At 38.7% G+C, this 18,699-nt stretch overlaps 1 protein-coding gene across 9 annotated transcripts in view; it reads right to left on the bottom strand.

Annotated features, from left to right (window-relative positions):
• Positions 1 to 15,846, bottom strand: part of ATG7 (autophagy related 7) — a 110,752-nt gene extending 94,906 nt beyond the window's left edge. For 5 of the 9 annotated variants that reach the window (XR_003500288.3, XM_027467766.3, XM_027467767.3 and 2 more), the window contains exons 1-12: positions 15,705 to 15,846; positions 12,230 to 12,419; positions 11,941 to 11,995; positions 10,319 to 10,436; positions 8,968 to 9,045; positions 8,281 to 8,397; positions 6,929 to 7,078; positions 5,887 to 5,975; positions 4,694 to 4,815; positions 3,579 to 3,669; positions 1,450 to 1,594; positions 718 to 876 (exon numbers count right to left, since the gene is read on the bottom strand). Coding sequence is in view for 8 of the 9 variants with exons in the window: in XM_027467766.3 (XP_027323567.2) it covers positions 718 to 876; positions 1,450 to 1,594; positions 3,579 to 3,669; positions 4,694 to 4,815; positions 5,887 to 5,975; positions 6,929 to 7,078; positions 8,281 to 8,397; positions 8,968 to 9,045; positions 10,319 to 10,436; positions 11,941 to 11,995; positions 12,230 to 12,407 (1,302 nt within the window). In the remaining variant the exon portion in view is untranslated. The other 4 variants (XM_038186004.2, XM_013094107.5, XM_013094106.5 and 1 more) reach the window with 4 other exon arrangements.
• Between the last annotated feature and the right edge of the window lie 2,853 nt (positions 15,847 to 18,699).

Genomic DNA, 18,699 nt, shown 5'->3' with positions numbered 1-18,699 from the left:
GCCTGGTGAGTATAAAGAAACTTTGTTAAAGATAGAGCAATCTGAGAGTGTGTCTATTCTGAAATTATAGGCAATATCAATTCCTACCCCAAAAGAAGGGTACAGATATAGAAGAAACCTGTATATATATTTAAATCTAATTTTTAGTGCTGAAAAAAGTAGGAGTGTTTAAACCCGTGCACTGAATAATGTTCATATAATGCATGCTCCTGCTGTCAAAAAGGATAAAGACTGACATTGGTGGGTCTTTTATCATACACTTCCAAAATAACAAAAAAATAATTCTTATATTTTGTTCCCTTTCGACTACTTCATTTTGATAGTAAGTTATTACCTCCAGGTTCCTCAAAGGAGGAAGTACTTTGGCCAAAAGTATTGCTAACTTCCCCAGGCTGTTAAAAACTACTACCCTAAGTTTCACAGGACATAATAGACATGGAAAAGAATTACTTAACCATCCATGAGCCACAAGATGATTCAGATGATCCTTTGTTATATTTCATCATTAGAAATATTTACTGTCTCAATACATATTATTTCAAGGACTTGCCATCCATTAAAACGCTTATAAATTTATCAATAAGTGATGTATTTTGCATTCCTCCTCCATCCTCATGTGCTGACAATAATTCTTAAATAATACTAGAACTTGGTAGAGTTATTTAAAGTCATCAGTACTCTCTTAAGGGTTTTATTATGAGATTTTTAAATTCTTACCACCCCCGGGAAGATTTTCTGTAGCCTGTCTGCTGCTGCAAGTGCCTTTGGCTTCCCACCGCTAAGACAGTCCTCAAATTCGTACAGTGGCTGTCGCACAGGATTGGAGTAGGAGATCTTCGCGTTGTCAACAAATGTAATCTTCCTCACTCCCCAACCCTAAACAAGAAAGTAATTTGTATATAATGGGCTTAGCCATATACTTTTGTCTCTCCAATGGCAAAAAAATAAGAAGAGCTTTATTCAGTTTTCCTACAAGATCAAGCTACAGAAGCTTTTGAAGCCATTCACAGCAACAACCTTTTACTTACTCTGAACTTAGAGAAGAGGTAAATTGGTTTGTCTATATTTAGCAGTAATCAGTCAAAAGCTACAGAATTCAGGGGGATGTGGTAAACATCCCTGAAAGCAAATAACAGCACAGCTACTTATTTCACATGCTTCACTGTGAATTTGATTTTGTTTACTATTTGTTTCCAGAATTTTTCAATCTTATGTAAATTCAATACAAGTTATTATTCTGTTAAGGTTCTCTTACTAGCTACTATTTGCAGAATTTCAAGTCACTTCCATACACCACAGATCTTACCTCTTCCCTGCAACTTATAATATAAATGTGTACATTAATACAGAGGAATGAATTTTTTCCCTGTGTGCCATGGCCACTGCTCAAAAAAAATCATACAGAAATCTAGAGAAAGAGCAGATTTTTATGATTAATTCAAGACTTACCATCAAGGTCCTTGCAACACTACAACCTAGAGTACCAGCTCCTAGCAGCAGACACTTGGCAGACACAATTTTTTCCAAATCAAGCGTAGGGACCAACCGCCAGCACATCAATTTCAAATTAAGATCCACCGATGATTCTGCTAACCTATGACAGAAAAAAAAATAGCGACAATGCTTCTGAATGTATTCTTGTGCTTTTTTTTTTTCCAACAGAGCAATTAATTATTTCACCTGAGGAAGTTTTGTTGTCGCTGTTTTTAAAAAGGAGAGAAAACAATGTGACAGACCATTATGCTTTCCCTCCTTAAGGCACATGCCAGTAGTTCTAACACCCTTCCCTTCCTCTGTATTTGATCTCCACTGCCTTTTGGCTTTCCTTTGTTTTTACTGTTGATAGCAATGAACCCATGTTTTTTCTGGTCTCCAAAGTTATTAAATCTTTTTGCCTTATTCTTCTTTCCAACTCACTAGGTCTGAGATCTATTGTTCTACTACCTTTCTGCTATATGATGGTATTCAAGTGCAAGAACCTACTACTTATGGACACGGATTCTGAAGACATGAATGGGCCAAAAGAAGAGGAGGGCCTTAGTTCCCTGATAAGAAATAGAAGTGATTACGTTGACATATTTAAATTGGGCTTTTCCTTTCACCAACAAATCTACATTAAAAAAAACCTGCTAAATATATACAAATGGATACCTATACCTATTTCTCCAAAGCTGCAACTGCACTGCTTAAAATAGCATAGGAAATCACTACTGAAAGAAGTTTCTAAGGGCTTCTGAAAAAAAATAAATAAAATTTTAGTAGCAAAATTGATGCAAGCATGAAAATAAAGTGTCTCAGTCAAGATTCCTTTCCAGTTAAGCTGAATGGTAAGACAGACCATTTGTCCATACATTTGTTTCCTTTTTATTTATTTTAAATAACACCAATTATTATACTTGCTCTCTCAAGAAAGTAAGTTCTTTGTGAACATTCTGAAGGAAAATGAGGTAAGGAATCCAGGTTCAACTTAATGTCATTTTTTACATATTCATCAAAATAGGAAGTCTTAAAGCACTCATCAAATAAGTTTATTACAAGCCATCCATAGAGCATGGTAAAATATCTGAAGAAAAAAAAAATCTATCCAGAGCATGACTATCTCATTCACTTTCCTGATTCCTCCTCACAAAGGGGAGTATTGCTTCACGCAGAACAGTAATGCTTGTCCCTCTCATACAATCTCTAAAACTTCTTTGGCCTCTCTTGTCTTCAAATCAGATAGGCATGTATGTTCTCAGATTCCTGACAGTTTCATTCCTTTATACAGTGAAAATTATGCTCATGATGTATCTAGCACGTTATTTGTTGAACAATTGTTCAAAATCACAACTGACAAGGCTGTCAGATTACTAACATTCTGTGAGAATTAAACGTCGGTTTGTAGAAGTAAAGAAGGTGAAATTGCATTTACTTAATTGATTAAAAGCCCTCATATGAGCCTTCCCTAATGTCTACCCTAAATTGACATAATTGCAAGACAAAAACTGCTTAGCTTGTTAGGTAAAATAGGTTAACCTATTAGGTCAACATGCCCTGACAATCTCAAAGTCAGGCATTCACATGTAGTCAGTGAAAGCAGAGGAGCCAAAAGGTTGTAGAACTACACTGTTTTCAATCCCCTACCATATATCATGTGCAAAATGACAAAAATTACTAAGGTCATGTTTCCTGTCACATCCTAACAATTTCAAGAGGCTGAACTGTTCTCCATATTTATTTTCATTATATCTAACAACCTGCAGGTTACAGAATTCAGTAAAAAACACAGGTCTATAACATTATGACCCATGTTCCACTAAGTTTTACATAATGCTTTTGAAATTTTAAGCTAGTGTCACAAACTGTAAACACTTCTGCTGGATGCCGTGCACTCTTCTCTAATAAGATCTGTACCTCCACCAGGACCATCCAGAGATTGAGTGATACACATACATGGAATATTCTTTGGAAAACTATTTGGTAATATATGTCTTACTGTATATTCTGAACTAACAGACAGATAGTCCTCACATTTCAAGTTGGTATGGCTTAAGCCCAACAGGAGGAAACTACAGAAATCTAGAAGATGATAAACAAACCTTTTTGGATCCATACACTCACTAAGATTGACCATCCTTGGGCCCATGCCTCCCTTTTGGTTTTTCTCCCATCCAACAGCTTTTGGGCAATCTGTTTATCAAAGATGGAAGGAAAGAAGGAAAGAGAATTAAAGCCTTAGTATCACAGGATAGAAAAAAGTTTTGTTAGATTTAAAATTCTTAGAAAAAAATAAACCTGTAAACAAATAATCCGCATCTTAGTGTGCGTGGCTATACAAGTGTTGCTGGCTCATATCTAATGAAACTATGGCTTCTTGGAGAAACACTTCCCTATAAGATGCCTGGTGTGCTGTTTTTTGCCCGTTTAGCTTGCTTCAGACCTAAGATGGAGACAGCATCATTCCTCATCAAGCTCATGATCCTGAGCATTAAACAGACTGCCACGTTCAACATTCAGTAAATTCAGAATTAACTACAATAAGTTTTGCCAAGTTAAATCATATTCCTCACCATATTCCTGAGACTTCATTTGTAAGTTCAGTAGAGAATTACATATCCTAATTATACAGTAATTAAATTACAACTATCATATATAAAGCATTTAGAACTTCTTAGATTAGATGAGGTAGAAAAAAAAAATCATGCTGTCCTGTACGTAGAAATTAACTCTGAGTTTATGCTCTAACGTTACAAGCCTATTGCATGTGAGACTGAAGAAACAATTCCACTCTGTAGCAGGGTTTTACTTCTTCATGAATATACAGAAAATTTATACCACAGAAATTCACCATCATATGCATTTACCAAGGACCGTGTACAAATTTAAAGAAAAGACTGCTTTTTAATCGCTATATATAGCATGAAATACCGTAAGTTACCATCTAATTTCTGTATTTCTTATGATACCAGCAGGACTTTTTCCTCAAATGTTCTCTTTAAATCTTGTTACTAATTCAAAAAAGAGCTTTTTTTTTTTTTTTAAAATGAGAAACTATTTCATTACAGATATTGAATCTAACCAAGATTCAAGTGATTTTAAATTCACTCAAAATAAGTCAGTTTAGGCAATGATTCTGCAGTAATATTTTTTTCCTTGTTCACAGTGATAAAGGATAGAGAAAAAAGGGAAAGGTTTGGTTTTTTAAACTAGTTACCTTGACCAAAAGCTCTCTGTGGAAGTTTTATTTCAAAGATGATGCTGTGTGTTATGTCTCTCACGCCTTGCATGGTTCTGTCTCTGAAGCAGAGCACTTCGATTGTCTGAAGGACACTCCCCCTGACAATTAAAAAAACTCACATTCAACTTTAGTAGGAAAGGAATTTTCTTTTAACATTACTTCACAAAGCTTCAGTCTCTTGCAGATTCTACTTTTTTTTTTGTTGTTGTTCGTACTGTAACACTATTGTTCTTATTAACTATAAAAAAAACCACATTTGCTTAGTATGTGAAAATGACTGCTTTGTTGTGAAACACTTCCGATGAAATGACACTGGCAGCCTGTCCTCTGTTGTTTATATAATGCTGCTGGACAAACAGCACATTTAGAAGAATGAAAAGCAGAAAAGTATCAGACCATGTATCAGGTGAAATGATGTACACCTGTACTTCCCCATGGCACAACCAAAACTGGATAGTTCTTCATGTAATATCATTTTTCCTTCTTATAATTCAGCTCCAAATGAAAGACTTAGAGCTTTCATGCCTAAAAACCTCTGAATCCTAGAATGTGTAAATTAGAATGCATAAAGCACTCCAGGTACTTGCACATCCTTCAGCCCAGAAAATGCTGTGCCTAATTGACGATCTCTTCTTCCTAATGTGCTTTCTGTAATAAAATGTAAAGGCCAGAACTATGAAAATACAACTTAATTATGTTCTTGTTACATTAACCCAATTTTAGTTAAATACTTTTATGCTATGGTATTTGAAAAGAGTATCTCCAACTATTACCCAACAAAAAAAAATCAAGATGGTAATTCTAGGTTTTCTTGTAATGTATCTGATACTCAAACTTTAGGGCTACTATCAGTTGGCATTAATTATATCACAGAATACTTTTTAAAATATTTAAAACACCTAGAGCCCAAAAGGAGGGTATTGACATGGTCTGAAGTGTGCACACGTGAGGATAAGGAATAATAGGAACTTGTAACAGATAGAAGTAAAAAAAAAAAGGAGTTAATACATGAAAACAGAACCACTAAAGGTGAGTCATCTCAACGTCAGGATATTTCAAGGAATGAAGTTAAGCCTCAGACCCATGATGCAAAAAATGTCATGGAGAAAAAAATGCCTAATTTGACTCTAATCAAATAAATAATCTCTGGGAAATAATAAAACAGATACCATTTATGAGCTGCCAGGATCAGGAAATTTCTCAGTGGCCATCCTGGATAGTGGGATAAATTACATGGGTCATAAACTCCAACTGTCACCTGCAAAAAAAATTGCTCTAAATGAAAACTTATCTGTGCATGCTAATACTTCATTCATGATAAAAGTTACCTGCCATTTTTCATGTAAGACATTTGGACAGAAAATGACTACATGCATTTTACATACTTAGAAGTGTTTACTGCATGGTCACGCTAGATTTAAGTCAAACGTTTGCCAGACCTTTGAGAGTTGTTCATTTTAGCTTCTTTACAGACACTCATATTTCACTACAGTATGTCTACCTTCCTTTCATTCATTAAACATGGCATTAGTAAGTTGTTCCAGTTTCATAAACTAGCAGGAAGTTAATTCAGCAACAGAAAAAAAGTTTTTCTTCCAGGGGAGCAAGCTCAACTGGCTCCCTGAACACTGCCAGGCTCCAGAGTCAGTATCAATGTATCAATGATTCAATAAATCTTATCTGATAGTTCTAAAATTTTGGCATATCCCTCCAAAAAAAGGCATTAACAAAGAAATACATTCCAGATATTTACAGGTTTATTTTGTATATCCCTATCTAATTAAGTATTCTCTTATTACTGTTACCACATCCAACAAAACCTTAAAATATATGAATACTACATTTATTAGACAAACAATAAAAAGTGTTCTACATTATAATAGCATTGTAGTTAGTGATTGGAAAACTTTAATCATTATGATAATACTTTCAAAAATTTATGTTGTTCCTGTTTTGATAACAAGGGAGACAGTAAAAAGACCATGAAGAACCCAGATTTCAAATCATTAATCTAATGTAACTTGGCTTATAGGTAAGAACTTAGACACTTAACTCTTGACACAGAAATCAAGCCAAGCTGGTGGTCTTCAGCTATTCACCGTATCCATTCATTGGCCAACCACGCTGCCCAGTTCAGCATTACAGACAATCTCCAAATTATTTGTAAATTAAACATGTGCAGGTTATCAGAAGATGCACAATTCTCATTACCTTCCCTTCTTGGTCTTGAAAGAAACTATCCCACTTTTTGATCAAAGATATCACCACAGAATTGTCATGATACTTGATTAAAAAATAAGGCAAGGCTGTAACCCCTTCTGTCTGGCAAAGGTCATCATACGCTTTCTGAAGTGCTTGAATCTAAAAGCAAAAAGATAACTGAAACCAACAGTTGTAATGCTCTTATACAGAAACATTGAAATTGTTTTAGCATTTGGAAATAAAGCGCGTTCAGAAATTGTAAAGTTTATTATTACCACAGTAACTGAAATCAAAAATTCAGTTGCTAAAATTGTAATTGTCAATGCAAATTTGAAACGAGCACCACAACCACTGCTGCAAACTGCTCTACCAACAAAAGTTTAAAAAAAGAAAATTTCATTTTGGTAGTCACAACAACTTGATAAATAAATCTATTCCCCTCTATTACTAGCATGGAAACAGTGTCTTATTTGTTTCCAAACTACAAAAATATTCAGTACAGGATTAAGTACTGGTAAACACTGATCACCATACTACACCATAGACGCTTAATCATTCAATCCATTTTGTCATCTATTTCCAGTGTTCAGTCAAAATTCTTCCATCTTTGGACAATTACAGAGATATTTTCAGTGTTTATTTCTGTAAGAGTAGTAAGGGTCGTGTGAGAATAAGAGAAGTGTTCTCCACTGAAAAAAAAACACAAAACTTTCTCATGGATTAGGACATCAAAAGCCATTCAAGGTTTCACATTAACTTCTGTAAGAGAAGAAAGCACATCTGGGAAAGTTGTTTTTTTGTTCTTTTACACTGAAATATGAATCAAACTATGAAAAATTAACTTTTCTACTAAAATACTCACTACCCATTTTTTCTTATGCATAAGAAAAATGCATAAAATATTACTCACTATCATATCATATTATTATGCATAAAATATTACTCACTACCCATTCTTATTATTTTCTTGCTAAGAATTTTGTAATTGCTAATCACTAAGTACACACTGAGTATGTGCCTTTTAAAACATATATTTAAGTAGTCATAAGTTTCAAGAACATGGCTATATATTCAATAAGATGAATAGGAAAAATTAAGAAACTCCAAAAATTGTCTGCCACATCTGCATTTAACTTAATAAAGCTGAAACAATGTTAAAGTGACAGATATTATACAATAAAAAGAGGTAAACAACAAAAAAAACAAGTAGAAATAAGGAGAGATTTTAAAAGAAATTAGGTTTTCAAATTAACTCAGTACATGCTAAAAAAAAACAAAAAACAAAAAACAACTGCATTTTACAGCCCATAAAACCCCTTCATGCTTTATGCGGAGTTCATAACATTTGGTATTAAGTATACCTGATTTAAAGAGAACCTGTCACCAAGACACACTGGTTTCTGAATTATATGTATTCCATCAGGAAAGCAGAGAGCAGGGTAGCAAAACCAGTAATAGAAGTGGTACTTTTTCAAATCCTAGATAAAGAAAAATAAGATTAGATAACAGATATAAAAATTGAAATAAATTATTGTTTGAAATACTGATCATTACTGACAGTTGATGATACTAACCATAGTTCTTACTTGAAAATGCACTGTCATGATTTAAAAAAAATAATGAAAAAAATACTAGAAGACTTCCTTTCTCCATATACATTTTTATTTAGGATTTAAACAGACAATGCGTGTACAATACTTTCGTTCTTGTTAGAGCACTATGCATTAGAAGTTTAAATTTGTTGAACATGAAAGTTGTTTTACTAAAATCTGTAAGGCAGTCATTCTCATACATTTGAAGAAAACAAGCTGAGATGGCATCAGCATTTTTTAAAGAATACATTCTAAATTTTTTTATATCTGTACATGTGAATGACTTATTAGAGATTTTGTTTGTTTGTTTTTTAAAGTGTTCTGGGATATATTAAATGTCTGAGAATGACCCTAATAACACTAACATAGCAATAATAATCCACTATTTCTCCTACAAAGAAACTACTACTTTTCCATTTCGATGCCGTAAGTATGTAAGACATTATCATAACTCACTGCAAACGTCAACAGCAGGAACCTGTTCAAGAGCATAGGATTTTCGAGCGCAGCTCCAGATTTTATCGATTGCCATATCTGTCATTGATAGTGGAGCCAAGAAAGAAGAGAAAGGACAGAAAATGCAAAGACAATATGAGAACAACTGAACAAAGACAATACGAGAACAACTGAAATGTTCCCATCATCCAGCTGCAGAAGAAATACTGAAATTAATACTCCCAGTAATCCCCTGGGATTTTTTCTAATAATCTCATCCACACTATTATCCACACTAGAAGGACTCTAAAGGTACCATAGGCATGTACTATCTAACACAAACTACAAATGCTAGGGACCAAGTGGAGAACTAAATCGAACAAAATAAACCTCACCAGGAAAAGCCTGTCATGTATGTGAGCTATTAGCACTGCCATAATACAGAACATACTGTGATGCTAATATAGCCCTTTATTATTCTCACTGTTTCATTCACAGGATCTGCAGATACCAGATTTGTGAATAACCTAGTATGAGATTTAACTAAAAAACAGAGACAAAGAGGAATGCAATGCACGGCATGTTGGTGAGACATGAAGCTATAACATATGCGAGGAAGAGCTGTTTGATCTTTGCCTTTGAAATAATTAAAAAATCTGCAAGAGTGAATTAAGCTTTCTGACCTTCCTAGTTTCTCTGAGGATAATTAAAGTTACCACATTGTATCTGCCACTGACAGGGAAGTACTCCACCACAGGAATACAAGCCTGGAGTGAAGATATACAGGAAAACTTTGCTACTCGAAGCCAGCAGGCATCCAATAAATCTATTTAACGAAATCAAAAGACTAGTCAAAGTACAGTGTCTCCAAAATTAAAAGGCTGTCTTTGTCTGATTTTCTCTTGTCCCTAAGCCATGACATTTAATATAGTTGGTTACAGTGCAAGCAGATAAGCCCTTCCTTTTACAGACAACTTTTTCTCGCTTTATCTCAATCTTCTGGCTGTTTCCCATCACTTTATCACACAGATGGACTAAAGCAACCTACAGTTTAAACCAGACACTTGCTGGTTTCTGGTGTCAAAACAAATTATAAAAGGTACTCTGGCACCTCTGGTAGCACCACTAAATTTAAATTGTGGCTTAGAACACCAAATGAAGTTCTCCAAGTGTAATTTGCTATTCTCTTGCAATGAACAGTAAAGGAAAAAAAACAAGCATCAAACTACTGTCTCTGTAATAATTTAAATCCTAAGGCTACTATATGGGTGAGTATGGACAGTATATTCAATATTCAGGCCAGAAACTAAAACACTTCACTGTTGACTTTCAATGCTATTTCTCTACCAATTGATTTGATTTTTAACCTTACCTCATTTGCTTCTTTCTCCAGAAGTGATTTCTTATCACAAGACTTGAAAGTCTCAAAAGTGTTGGTATTATACAATGTTCCAAAAGCAGGACAGCAACGTGCTGGTATTGAAGCATTCCTGAATAAAAGAAAGAAAACTCTGGGAATTGTATACTAAGGTCTTTAACACAGCAGAAGCAGCAGTTGTTATCCTACATTGCGGGGTTGTCCAAAAACTGAAAAATGATGAGGCACAGTAATAAGAGCTAACAAAAGCTTTATTAAAAATATTTTTATGATCACAATGCTTTATTGAATATGGATTGATATGGATTTACGCTTCACTGGGTTAGAAACTGGCCAGATAGCCAGGCCCAAAGAGTTGTGGTGAATGGAGTCAAATCCAGCTGGAGTCTGGTCACTAGTGGAGTCCCCCAGGGCTCAGTACTGGGGCCGGTCCTCTTTAATATCTTTATCAATGACCTGGATGAGGGCATCGAGTGCACCCTCAGTAAGTTTGCAGATGACACCAAGTTAGGTGCGTGTCATCTGCAAACCTACTGAGCAGATCGTGTGTCGATCTGCTCGAGGGTAGGAAGGCTCTGCAGGAGGGTCTGGATAGGCTGCACCAATGGGCTGAGGTCAACTGCATGAAGTTCAACAAGGCCAAGTGCCGGGTCCTGCACCTGGGGTGCAACAACCCCAAGCAGAGCTACAGGCTGGGAGATGAGTGGTTGGAGAGCTGCCAGGCAGAGAAGGACCTGGGAGTGATGGTGGACAGTCAGCTGAATATGAGCCAGCAGTGTGCTCAGGTGGCCAAGAAGGCCAACAGCATCCTGGCTTGCATAAGAAGCAGTGTGGCCAGCAGGGCTAGGGAAGTGATTGTCCCTTTGTACTCGGCTCTGGTGAGGCCGCACCTCGAGTACTGTGTTCAGTTTTGGGCCCCTTGCTACAAGAAGGACATCGAGGTGCTTGAGCAAGTCCAGAGAAGGGCGACGAAGCTGGTGAGGGCCTGGAGAACAAGTCCTATGAAGAGCGGCTGAGGGAGCTGTTCAGCCTGGAGAAAAAGAGGCTCAGAGAGTCATGAGAGACTTCCCCTCTCATCTCACTTTTGCTGCATACACTGGACAATTTTATTCTAGCTTCCACTTTGGGAGTAAAAGCAAAAAAAAAAAAAAAACCCACAAAATTCCAGTCAGAAAGTTAAATACTTTCAAAGATAACACAATGTAACAACCAGGGATTGTAAAAACTATTTTGAGATCTTAATTCTAACAACGAACATTCAAGTAAATAAAGATCCACGGAAAAAATTAATCAGATGACTGAAATATCCTTCTTTACACAGAAGAGCCTGTGAAAATGGGGGAAAAAAGGGTATTATATAAACACACATAAACAGTGAGTGAAATTGAGACTTGCCAGCATATTTGAAAACTGGCCCTTCAGATGAATACACTACTTCAAAACCAGGGCATTAGTGTTTGAGACTCATAGCAGGATCTCCACTGTTATAAGGTTCAAGAAAAATATGTTTATTTTAATGTATAATTGGCCCAAGTGACATTCTATGTCAAAGCATTACTGTTATACAAGAAAGTGTCTCCATATCTGAATTAAGGTAAGCCCCCATACACACTTACATATCAAAGGCACTGAATTCCAACGTCAGGCGAGCTGGCAAGCCCAAAGGATCACCTAGACAAAAAGCAGCAACATGCATCTTTTAAATAAAATACATGTATTTACAAAAAGAGTGAATAATCAAAGTTATCAATTACCCACAGACACACCAGAACTCACAGCTCATCCAGCGCTGTTTTCTAGTTCTAGCAATGTGTCAGCAAAATACCTAAAATGTGTTACACAGCTACTTAGAGGAACGACAGGAGAAACCCAAGCTTCTAAGCACAATGTTCTGTTTCTGCATACCATTGTAGTAATATCCTTTGATAACTTTTGGAGTCTCATCCAGTCGGTACTCATTGAGTTTCTTCTGGGTTAGTTCATGCCAGAATCCTGCATCCAAGGCACTACTGAAGGGAGCAAACTGCAGCTTTGAAATGCCAGGATCTACAGGATGGTGTGCCTCATTACTGGCAGTTGCCATGGTTGTAGTTCACTGTTAAACAAAGAAACAAGTTTTTATAAAAGCAGACTGGCAGTATAAGCGTATACTCAACTGACCACATTACTCTTGACTACTTAAAGTTTCTCTTTAATACATCGCATTTCATTAAAGTATAGAAAGCCTTACTCCTCTGAACATCTAAGCTCTACTTTTCAAGCCCTTCATGAGAGGTCTCTACAGTCAAAACAAAGTCTTTCCAATTTCTTGTACGTAAAGTTACACAAGTTTATGTTCTGTTTGGCGAAGCTACCCAGCAGGACCTGACTTTCTGACACTCATTCCATGATTTCTCCTATTACATGGGATACTGCACGTGAATCACGTACTTCTGATTTATAACTTGTACAGTGCTGCTGCTGCAGATAAAAAAAGTAAAACGCTACACCCCATATCCGCTATCTATATAACAGAAAGAACTCAGTCTAAAAACCTCTCAGTACCACTTAAGTTCTGATGGCATTTAAAATCTAAACCAACATTACATACATTTCATTTAACTGGGTCTTCTCTTCACCTCTCAGCCTGTGATGAGTTAAATAGCTTACAGATTAGCAGTAAAACTAGCAGAGGAAAACAAACCAAGAGAAGTCCTACAGCCAGTGAAGGGCAAAGCTGGAAACAGAACCTAAAACTTCCTTAATAGTTTCACTTGCCATTTGAATGTCATTGTGATATACAAATCTAGATTTTCTTACACATTTTTCCTTCTATAGACTTTGTGTAAGTAGAACTTTTTTTTTTTAATTAAAAAATCAGCAGAAATCGCTATTCCATATCAGTATTCCTATAAGCCGAGTCTTCAATTCACAACAGTTGTCTGAATTATAGACTCCACACCAGAATGAGGAATATATTAGCTAAACTGGGCAATTGCGTGCCTCTACTTCAACCACACATAATGGTCCCCTTGCTCACATTAGCACCAGCATCCACTTTGCCATGAGGTGTTTCAGCCGTCCCCCCCCCCAACTCATCAAATAAAAATGTTGACATTCTCTGCTTGAGAAGCTCCTAGTTACTGTCAGTATTCCTCCTGATGCCTACGCAGATTAAGATGCAAGTTTCAGAGACAGTCCTTGACATGCGGAGGAACAGCACAAAGTATTCAAATGCACACCTGAGGAAGGGAAGGTCTGCCTGTTATGAGTTGCATTGCTTTAGACTAACTAGGTAATTTAAGCAAAAATGTTGCAGAACAAGGACTTGCTAGATATTAAAAATAAGATCCAATACATCCTTTTACCAAGCTAGTAACTGCTGCTTTCTAAGTGCAGAAAGGAAATCAACTGCTACCTTTTTTGGTTTTATTCACGATGCCTATCAAATCAATGACTTGAACTCTGGAATAATAATTTAGAAATTAATCCTTCAATTACCACATTGACTAAAATTTTAGTTTGCACAACATAATCTCATGTGATTGCTTTTGTTACTGGCCCTTCACAAAAGCCCTGCTACCTTTACACATACATCAATGGTAGGATTCTAGATACAAAAAAATCGGGATAGGGCTCCTGTGCTGTAGCATAGCTTGGATTAAACTGAACAGTTCCAAGATTACTGTTCCGTGAGGTCTCTTGTGCAACAGGATGAGCTTTCACAATTCTCTCTCCTTCTTTTTGGAACAGGGGTAAGGGAATGAAAGGTGCATTTAATTTCTTAGTGACTGTCACATTGCCAACCTCTTCCCTGAAAGAAATTCTCAGATGTGCTAAAATTGTTCCAAGAAAGTCAAAGTTATGCATTTCCTTTTACAGTATTTTCTTTAAAAAAGTCTTTGAGGTAATCCATGCTGTTCATTCTCTGCTAAAATTGTACAGATTTTAAAAGCCTTCTCCTACCGTAAAGGTTTTTCTTCCTTGCTGGTAAATTCTGTATTTTTCTGGCATAGGTTTGATGACTTCCACTTTTTTCCATCGAGATAACAATATATTTCAGTTCTGTCATTATGTCTGCTTCAACCAGGATATTACAAACATGCCATTTCCTTTCACTTCATTTTTCTCCTATTTTCTTAACAGCTGGAATTTGTGGTAGCATGAACTGTTGAAGGCTTACTTATAAAAAAAACCTCTCATGCCACTTTTATTAGCATGAAGAAAATGAGTTTCTTGAAAATTTCCACGTACAAGGACTGTAAGAAGTAGAATTGACTGTATGGAATTTTCTGACCATTTTCATAAACCTTTTTTTTTTTCCTGTACGTAAGATGTAAGAGTCACATCAATTTATGTATTGGTAACTAGTTCATTTAACTTCTACAAATGCTTTACAGATTTTTTTTTTTGACTAAATGCCAAAGAAAGCTCATCATAAAACAGGCAATTGTGTGTCGTGTAGACATTAGCAATACCTGAGTCATGTTACATTGCACATCGTGCCAAGATTTCTATAATAACACTTTTAATCAGAGGTTCAATAGCTGCCTAGTCAACATTAATCCATTAAAGCCTCTCGTCCTCTCTTTGTTTTCTGAAGCAAGTTTGGAGAGCTATCGCTTACTACTTTTTTTTAACTAATAACAAAGAAAGCAACGTAAAGTCATTACTTTCCTTGCCAGACAACCTCTGTTATAAGTAGAAGTTTACTCGTTCTCAGTTTCCTTTATGTTAAACTTTTTACCAGCAGGAAAACAACCTGCTAGGCAATAAAAGCATCTCCTATACCCAGGACAATTAACCCTGATGTAAGTGCTGCTCTTGCTCAGCCTTTGGAACAGGCAAAGCTTTTACTTTAGCTTTTTCTATTATTAAGTCCACGACATACGCAACAACTGAAGCGTGTTGCCAAACACTTCACACGACCAAGGATCCAGACAACAAGGCCTGGCAGCAGCGGAGCACCATACACTGAAAATAGCCACCTACAAGCACCTGCTGGGATCATCAACTTCCTGCTTATTGCCATTATTCCTGTATCGAAATCATGGCTATTATGGAAGTGGAAGCACAAAACCAGGGGGCCTCACTGGGCTGCACAGACGATCCCTGGTGATGCACTGACGCCTCAGGTTTGGGGCTCAACCCCCTTACAACATGCACGGAGTTACGGGGTTACACCCAGCGGGTATACGCAGCCCCCTAACACCCACACGCCCTCCCCGCAGCGCAGCCCCGGCGCTCACGAGGACCCCGCTGCCTCGGGAGGGGCCGGGAGCCCCCCGCTGCCCCCCGGGGCACGGCCCCGCCGCCGCCTCTCGGCCCCGCCGGGCCCGGGGGGCCGGGGCTGAGGGGCCGCGACCGCAGCCCCGGCTCCCGCCCCTCAGCGCCCGCTCACCGCTGCCCCGCGCCGCACTTCCGGCATTGCCGCCGGCCCGGCCGAGTGACGCCGTCCTGCCGCGGCCACGTGACCGGGGGGGGGCTCCCCGTCAGCCAGGCGGGGCTTGCGCAGGGGCGGGCGGGCGGTGCTGAGGGAGGAGGGGGTGCGTTGCTGCTCTGTGGGGAACGAGGGACCCGCGCGGTGGTGGGGGTGGGCGTGGAGAAGCATTCGGGGGTCTTAGGGTGCTGCAGTCGCAGCTGATGTTCTGGAAGCGATCCGTGAAACGTGTGGTGCTGGAGCACCGGGGGATGGCGAGGGTTTGTGTCAGCAAACGCCCCCAGCCCGGGTGTGTGCGGAGCCCCTGCCATGGAGCCCCTGCCATGGAGCCCCTGCCATGGAGCCCCTGCCTCTAGCACCGTGCTGGGGAAGCGACCCGAGGGGCGCAGGGGGACCGCAACCTGGGTTAAATCTCCGCAGCGAGGCACAGAAAGTGCTCAACGCGTTGTGAAACAGCCCACAGCTGCTCTCGGGGGCTCTCCACTCAGGCTGGTACCAGGGCAGGTGATGTTAATTAACAACTAATTAATAATCACCATCACCCACCTGCGTGAGGAAACCCAGCTCAGGCCCAGAGATGACACCAAACTGGTATGCTGCAGGGCTGGGCTGCCGAGAGGGTCAGAGGGCTGCAGCGTATGGCATGAGAGGCTAGGAGAGCTGGGTTTGCCTCGTGTGGAGACAAGGCTAAAGGGTTGTGTGAGCTCAGGTCTCACATAACCCAAAGGGGCGTTCCAAAGAAGATGGGGCAAATCCTTCCCAGAGGCACACACAGTAAAGATGGAAGGAAATAGTCACATCCTGCAACAAAGACAATTCTAAATACGGACTGAACATGGTTTGGAGATGGTAACTTTCCAGGCCTATGTAGTTCAGATTAGATTCTATTATGTGGTTTAATAAAAATAATACATCTTTGGGTTTATGTAGTGCTTTTATGTAGTTTAGATCATTTAACGATCTAAATGATTTTTATGCAGCATTCTCAGCAAATGAGATCACAAAGTACAGGCACACCAGCAAAATTATTTCCTCAATTTATTGAAAAAAAAAATACTGTCAAAAGTCACCTAGTCCTACGCTGTACGCCTCTCACTGCTGCAGAGGTTGCATACTTAGAAAAATCTGTTTTAGCAAAGAATACAAGAAACAGTAGTGGTAGCAATATGCTGACAAAGGTATTGACTTGCCATGTTGGTAGATGCCTGTGAGCACCATCAGTAATTTCTCTGGCGCAGGCTGCTGACTCTGCTATGAGCACTCTGCTGTGAGACAGAGCAACATTTGTTACTCCTCAAGGGACTGAGTTGAGGGGTTATCCATGTCTAGTGAGGAGAAAATTAGGTTGCCATGTAGGAGACCTGAGCTCTTTTCCCAGGTCTGACTGTGCTGCTTTTGAAGACAGCATTATGCCTGATCAAAACAAATAATATCTTCATCAATGATCTGGACGAGGGCATTGAGTGCACCCTCAGTAAGTTTGCAGATGACACCAAGTTAGGTGCGTGTGTCGATCTGCTCGAGGGTAGGAAGGCTCTGCAGGAGGGTCTGGATAGGCTGCACCGATGGGCTGAGGTCAACTGTATGAAGTTCAACAAGGCCAAGTGCCGGGTCCTGCACCTGGGGCGCAATAACCCCAAGCAGAGCTACAGGCTGGGAGATGAGTGGTTGGAGAGCTGCCAGGCAGAGAAGGACCTGGGAGTGATGGTGGACAGTCAGCTGAATATGAGCCAGCAGTGTGCTCAGGTGGCCAAGAAGGCCAACAGCATCCTGGCTTGTATCAGAAGCAGTGTGGCCAGCAGGGCTAGGGAGGTGATCGTCCCCCTGTACTCGGCACTGGTGAGGCCGCACCTCGAGTACTGTGTTCAGTTTTGGGCCCCTCGCTACAAGAAGGACATCGAGGGGCTTGAGCGGGTCTGAAGGAGCTGGGCTTGTTCAGTCTGGAGAAGAGGAGGCACAGGGGCGACCTTATTGCTCTTTACAGATACCTTAAAGGAGGCTGTAGTGAGGTGGGGGTTGGTCTGTTCTCCCACGTGCCTGGTGACAGGACGAGGGGGAATGGGCTTAAGTTGCGCCAGGGGAGTTTTAGGTTAGATGTTAGGAAGAACTTCTTTACTGAAAGGGTTGTTAGGCACTGGAACAGGCTGCCCAGGGAAGTGGTGGAGTCACCATCCCTGGAAGTCTTTAAAAGACGTTTAGATGTAGAGCTTAGGGATATGGTTTAGTGGGGACTGTTAGCGTTAGGTCAGAGGTTGGACTCGATGATCTTGAGGTCTCTTCCAACCTAGAAATTCTGTGATTCTGTGATTCTGTGAAATACATTTGATTTTATTAGATTTATTTATGCAGTAAATATTATTTTAATTATATGGTGTCAATGTATAGTAATGGGTGCTGTGTATTCCTTCTAAGGAATGTTTCAATTGAAACACAACACAGTTTAAACAAAATATCTCCGTAAACAAAACACAATGGAAGGAATATAACAAATTTTGAAAATAAAAATATTTTTAGAATTAGCAGATGTCCGTATGATTTTAATCATTACCACATATAAGCATACATCTCATCAGTGGGAGCTCTGATACTTTGTAACTGGTGGACATCTCAAATGGCAATTTTATAGTAGACTGGTACATATGATCATGTGTCTGAGCATGTGTAAAGTGTACATCACACATTTGCTTTTTTATATTTCTGTTTTAGACTGCCAGATAACTGTAGAAATGGTTTATTCTGGTATCAGGTATATATTTGAGATAATTTGGAATTTGGGATAAAGATTGTAAACTATTTCCATGAGCTATTTCTCACACAGTGTAATTTGTATTTTTTTCCCCTTCTAATTCTTCAATAGACAAATAATTTGATGAAAATTAATAATTTTGTCATTGTATGTAATAAATAAACAAAAGTAAATGTGCATAGCATTTAAACTTAAGTGGCAGTTCCAAAT

This window comes from Anas platyrhynchos, chromosome 13, assembly GCF_047663525.1.
Source record: "Anas platyrhynchos isolate ZD024472 breed Pekin duck chromosome 13, IASCAAS_PekinDuck_T2T, whole genome shotgun sequence".
In the NCBI taxonomy this organism is placed as follows: domain Eukaryota; kingdom Metazoa; phylum Chordata; class Aves; order Anseriformes; family Anatidae; genus Anas; species Anas platyrhynchos.
Note: the sequence above shows the minus strand (reverse complement) of the source record. Positions and strands in the feature narration are given on the sequence as shown.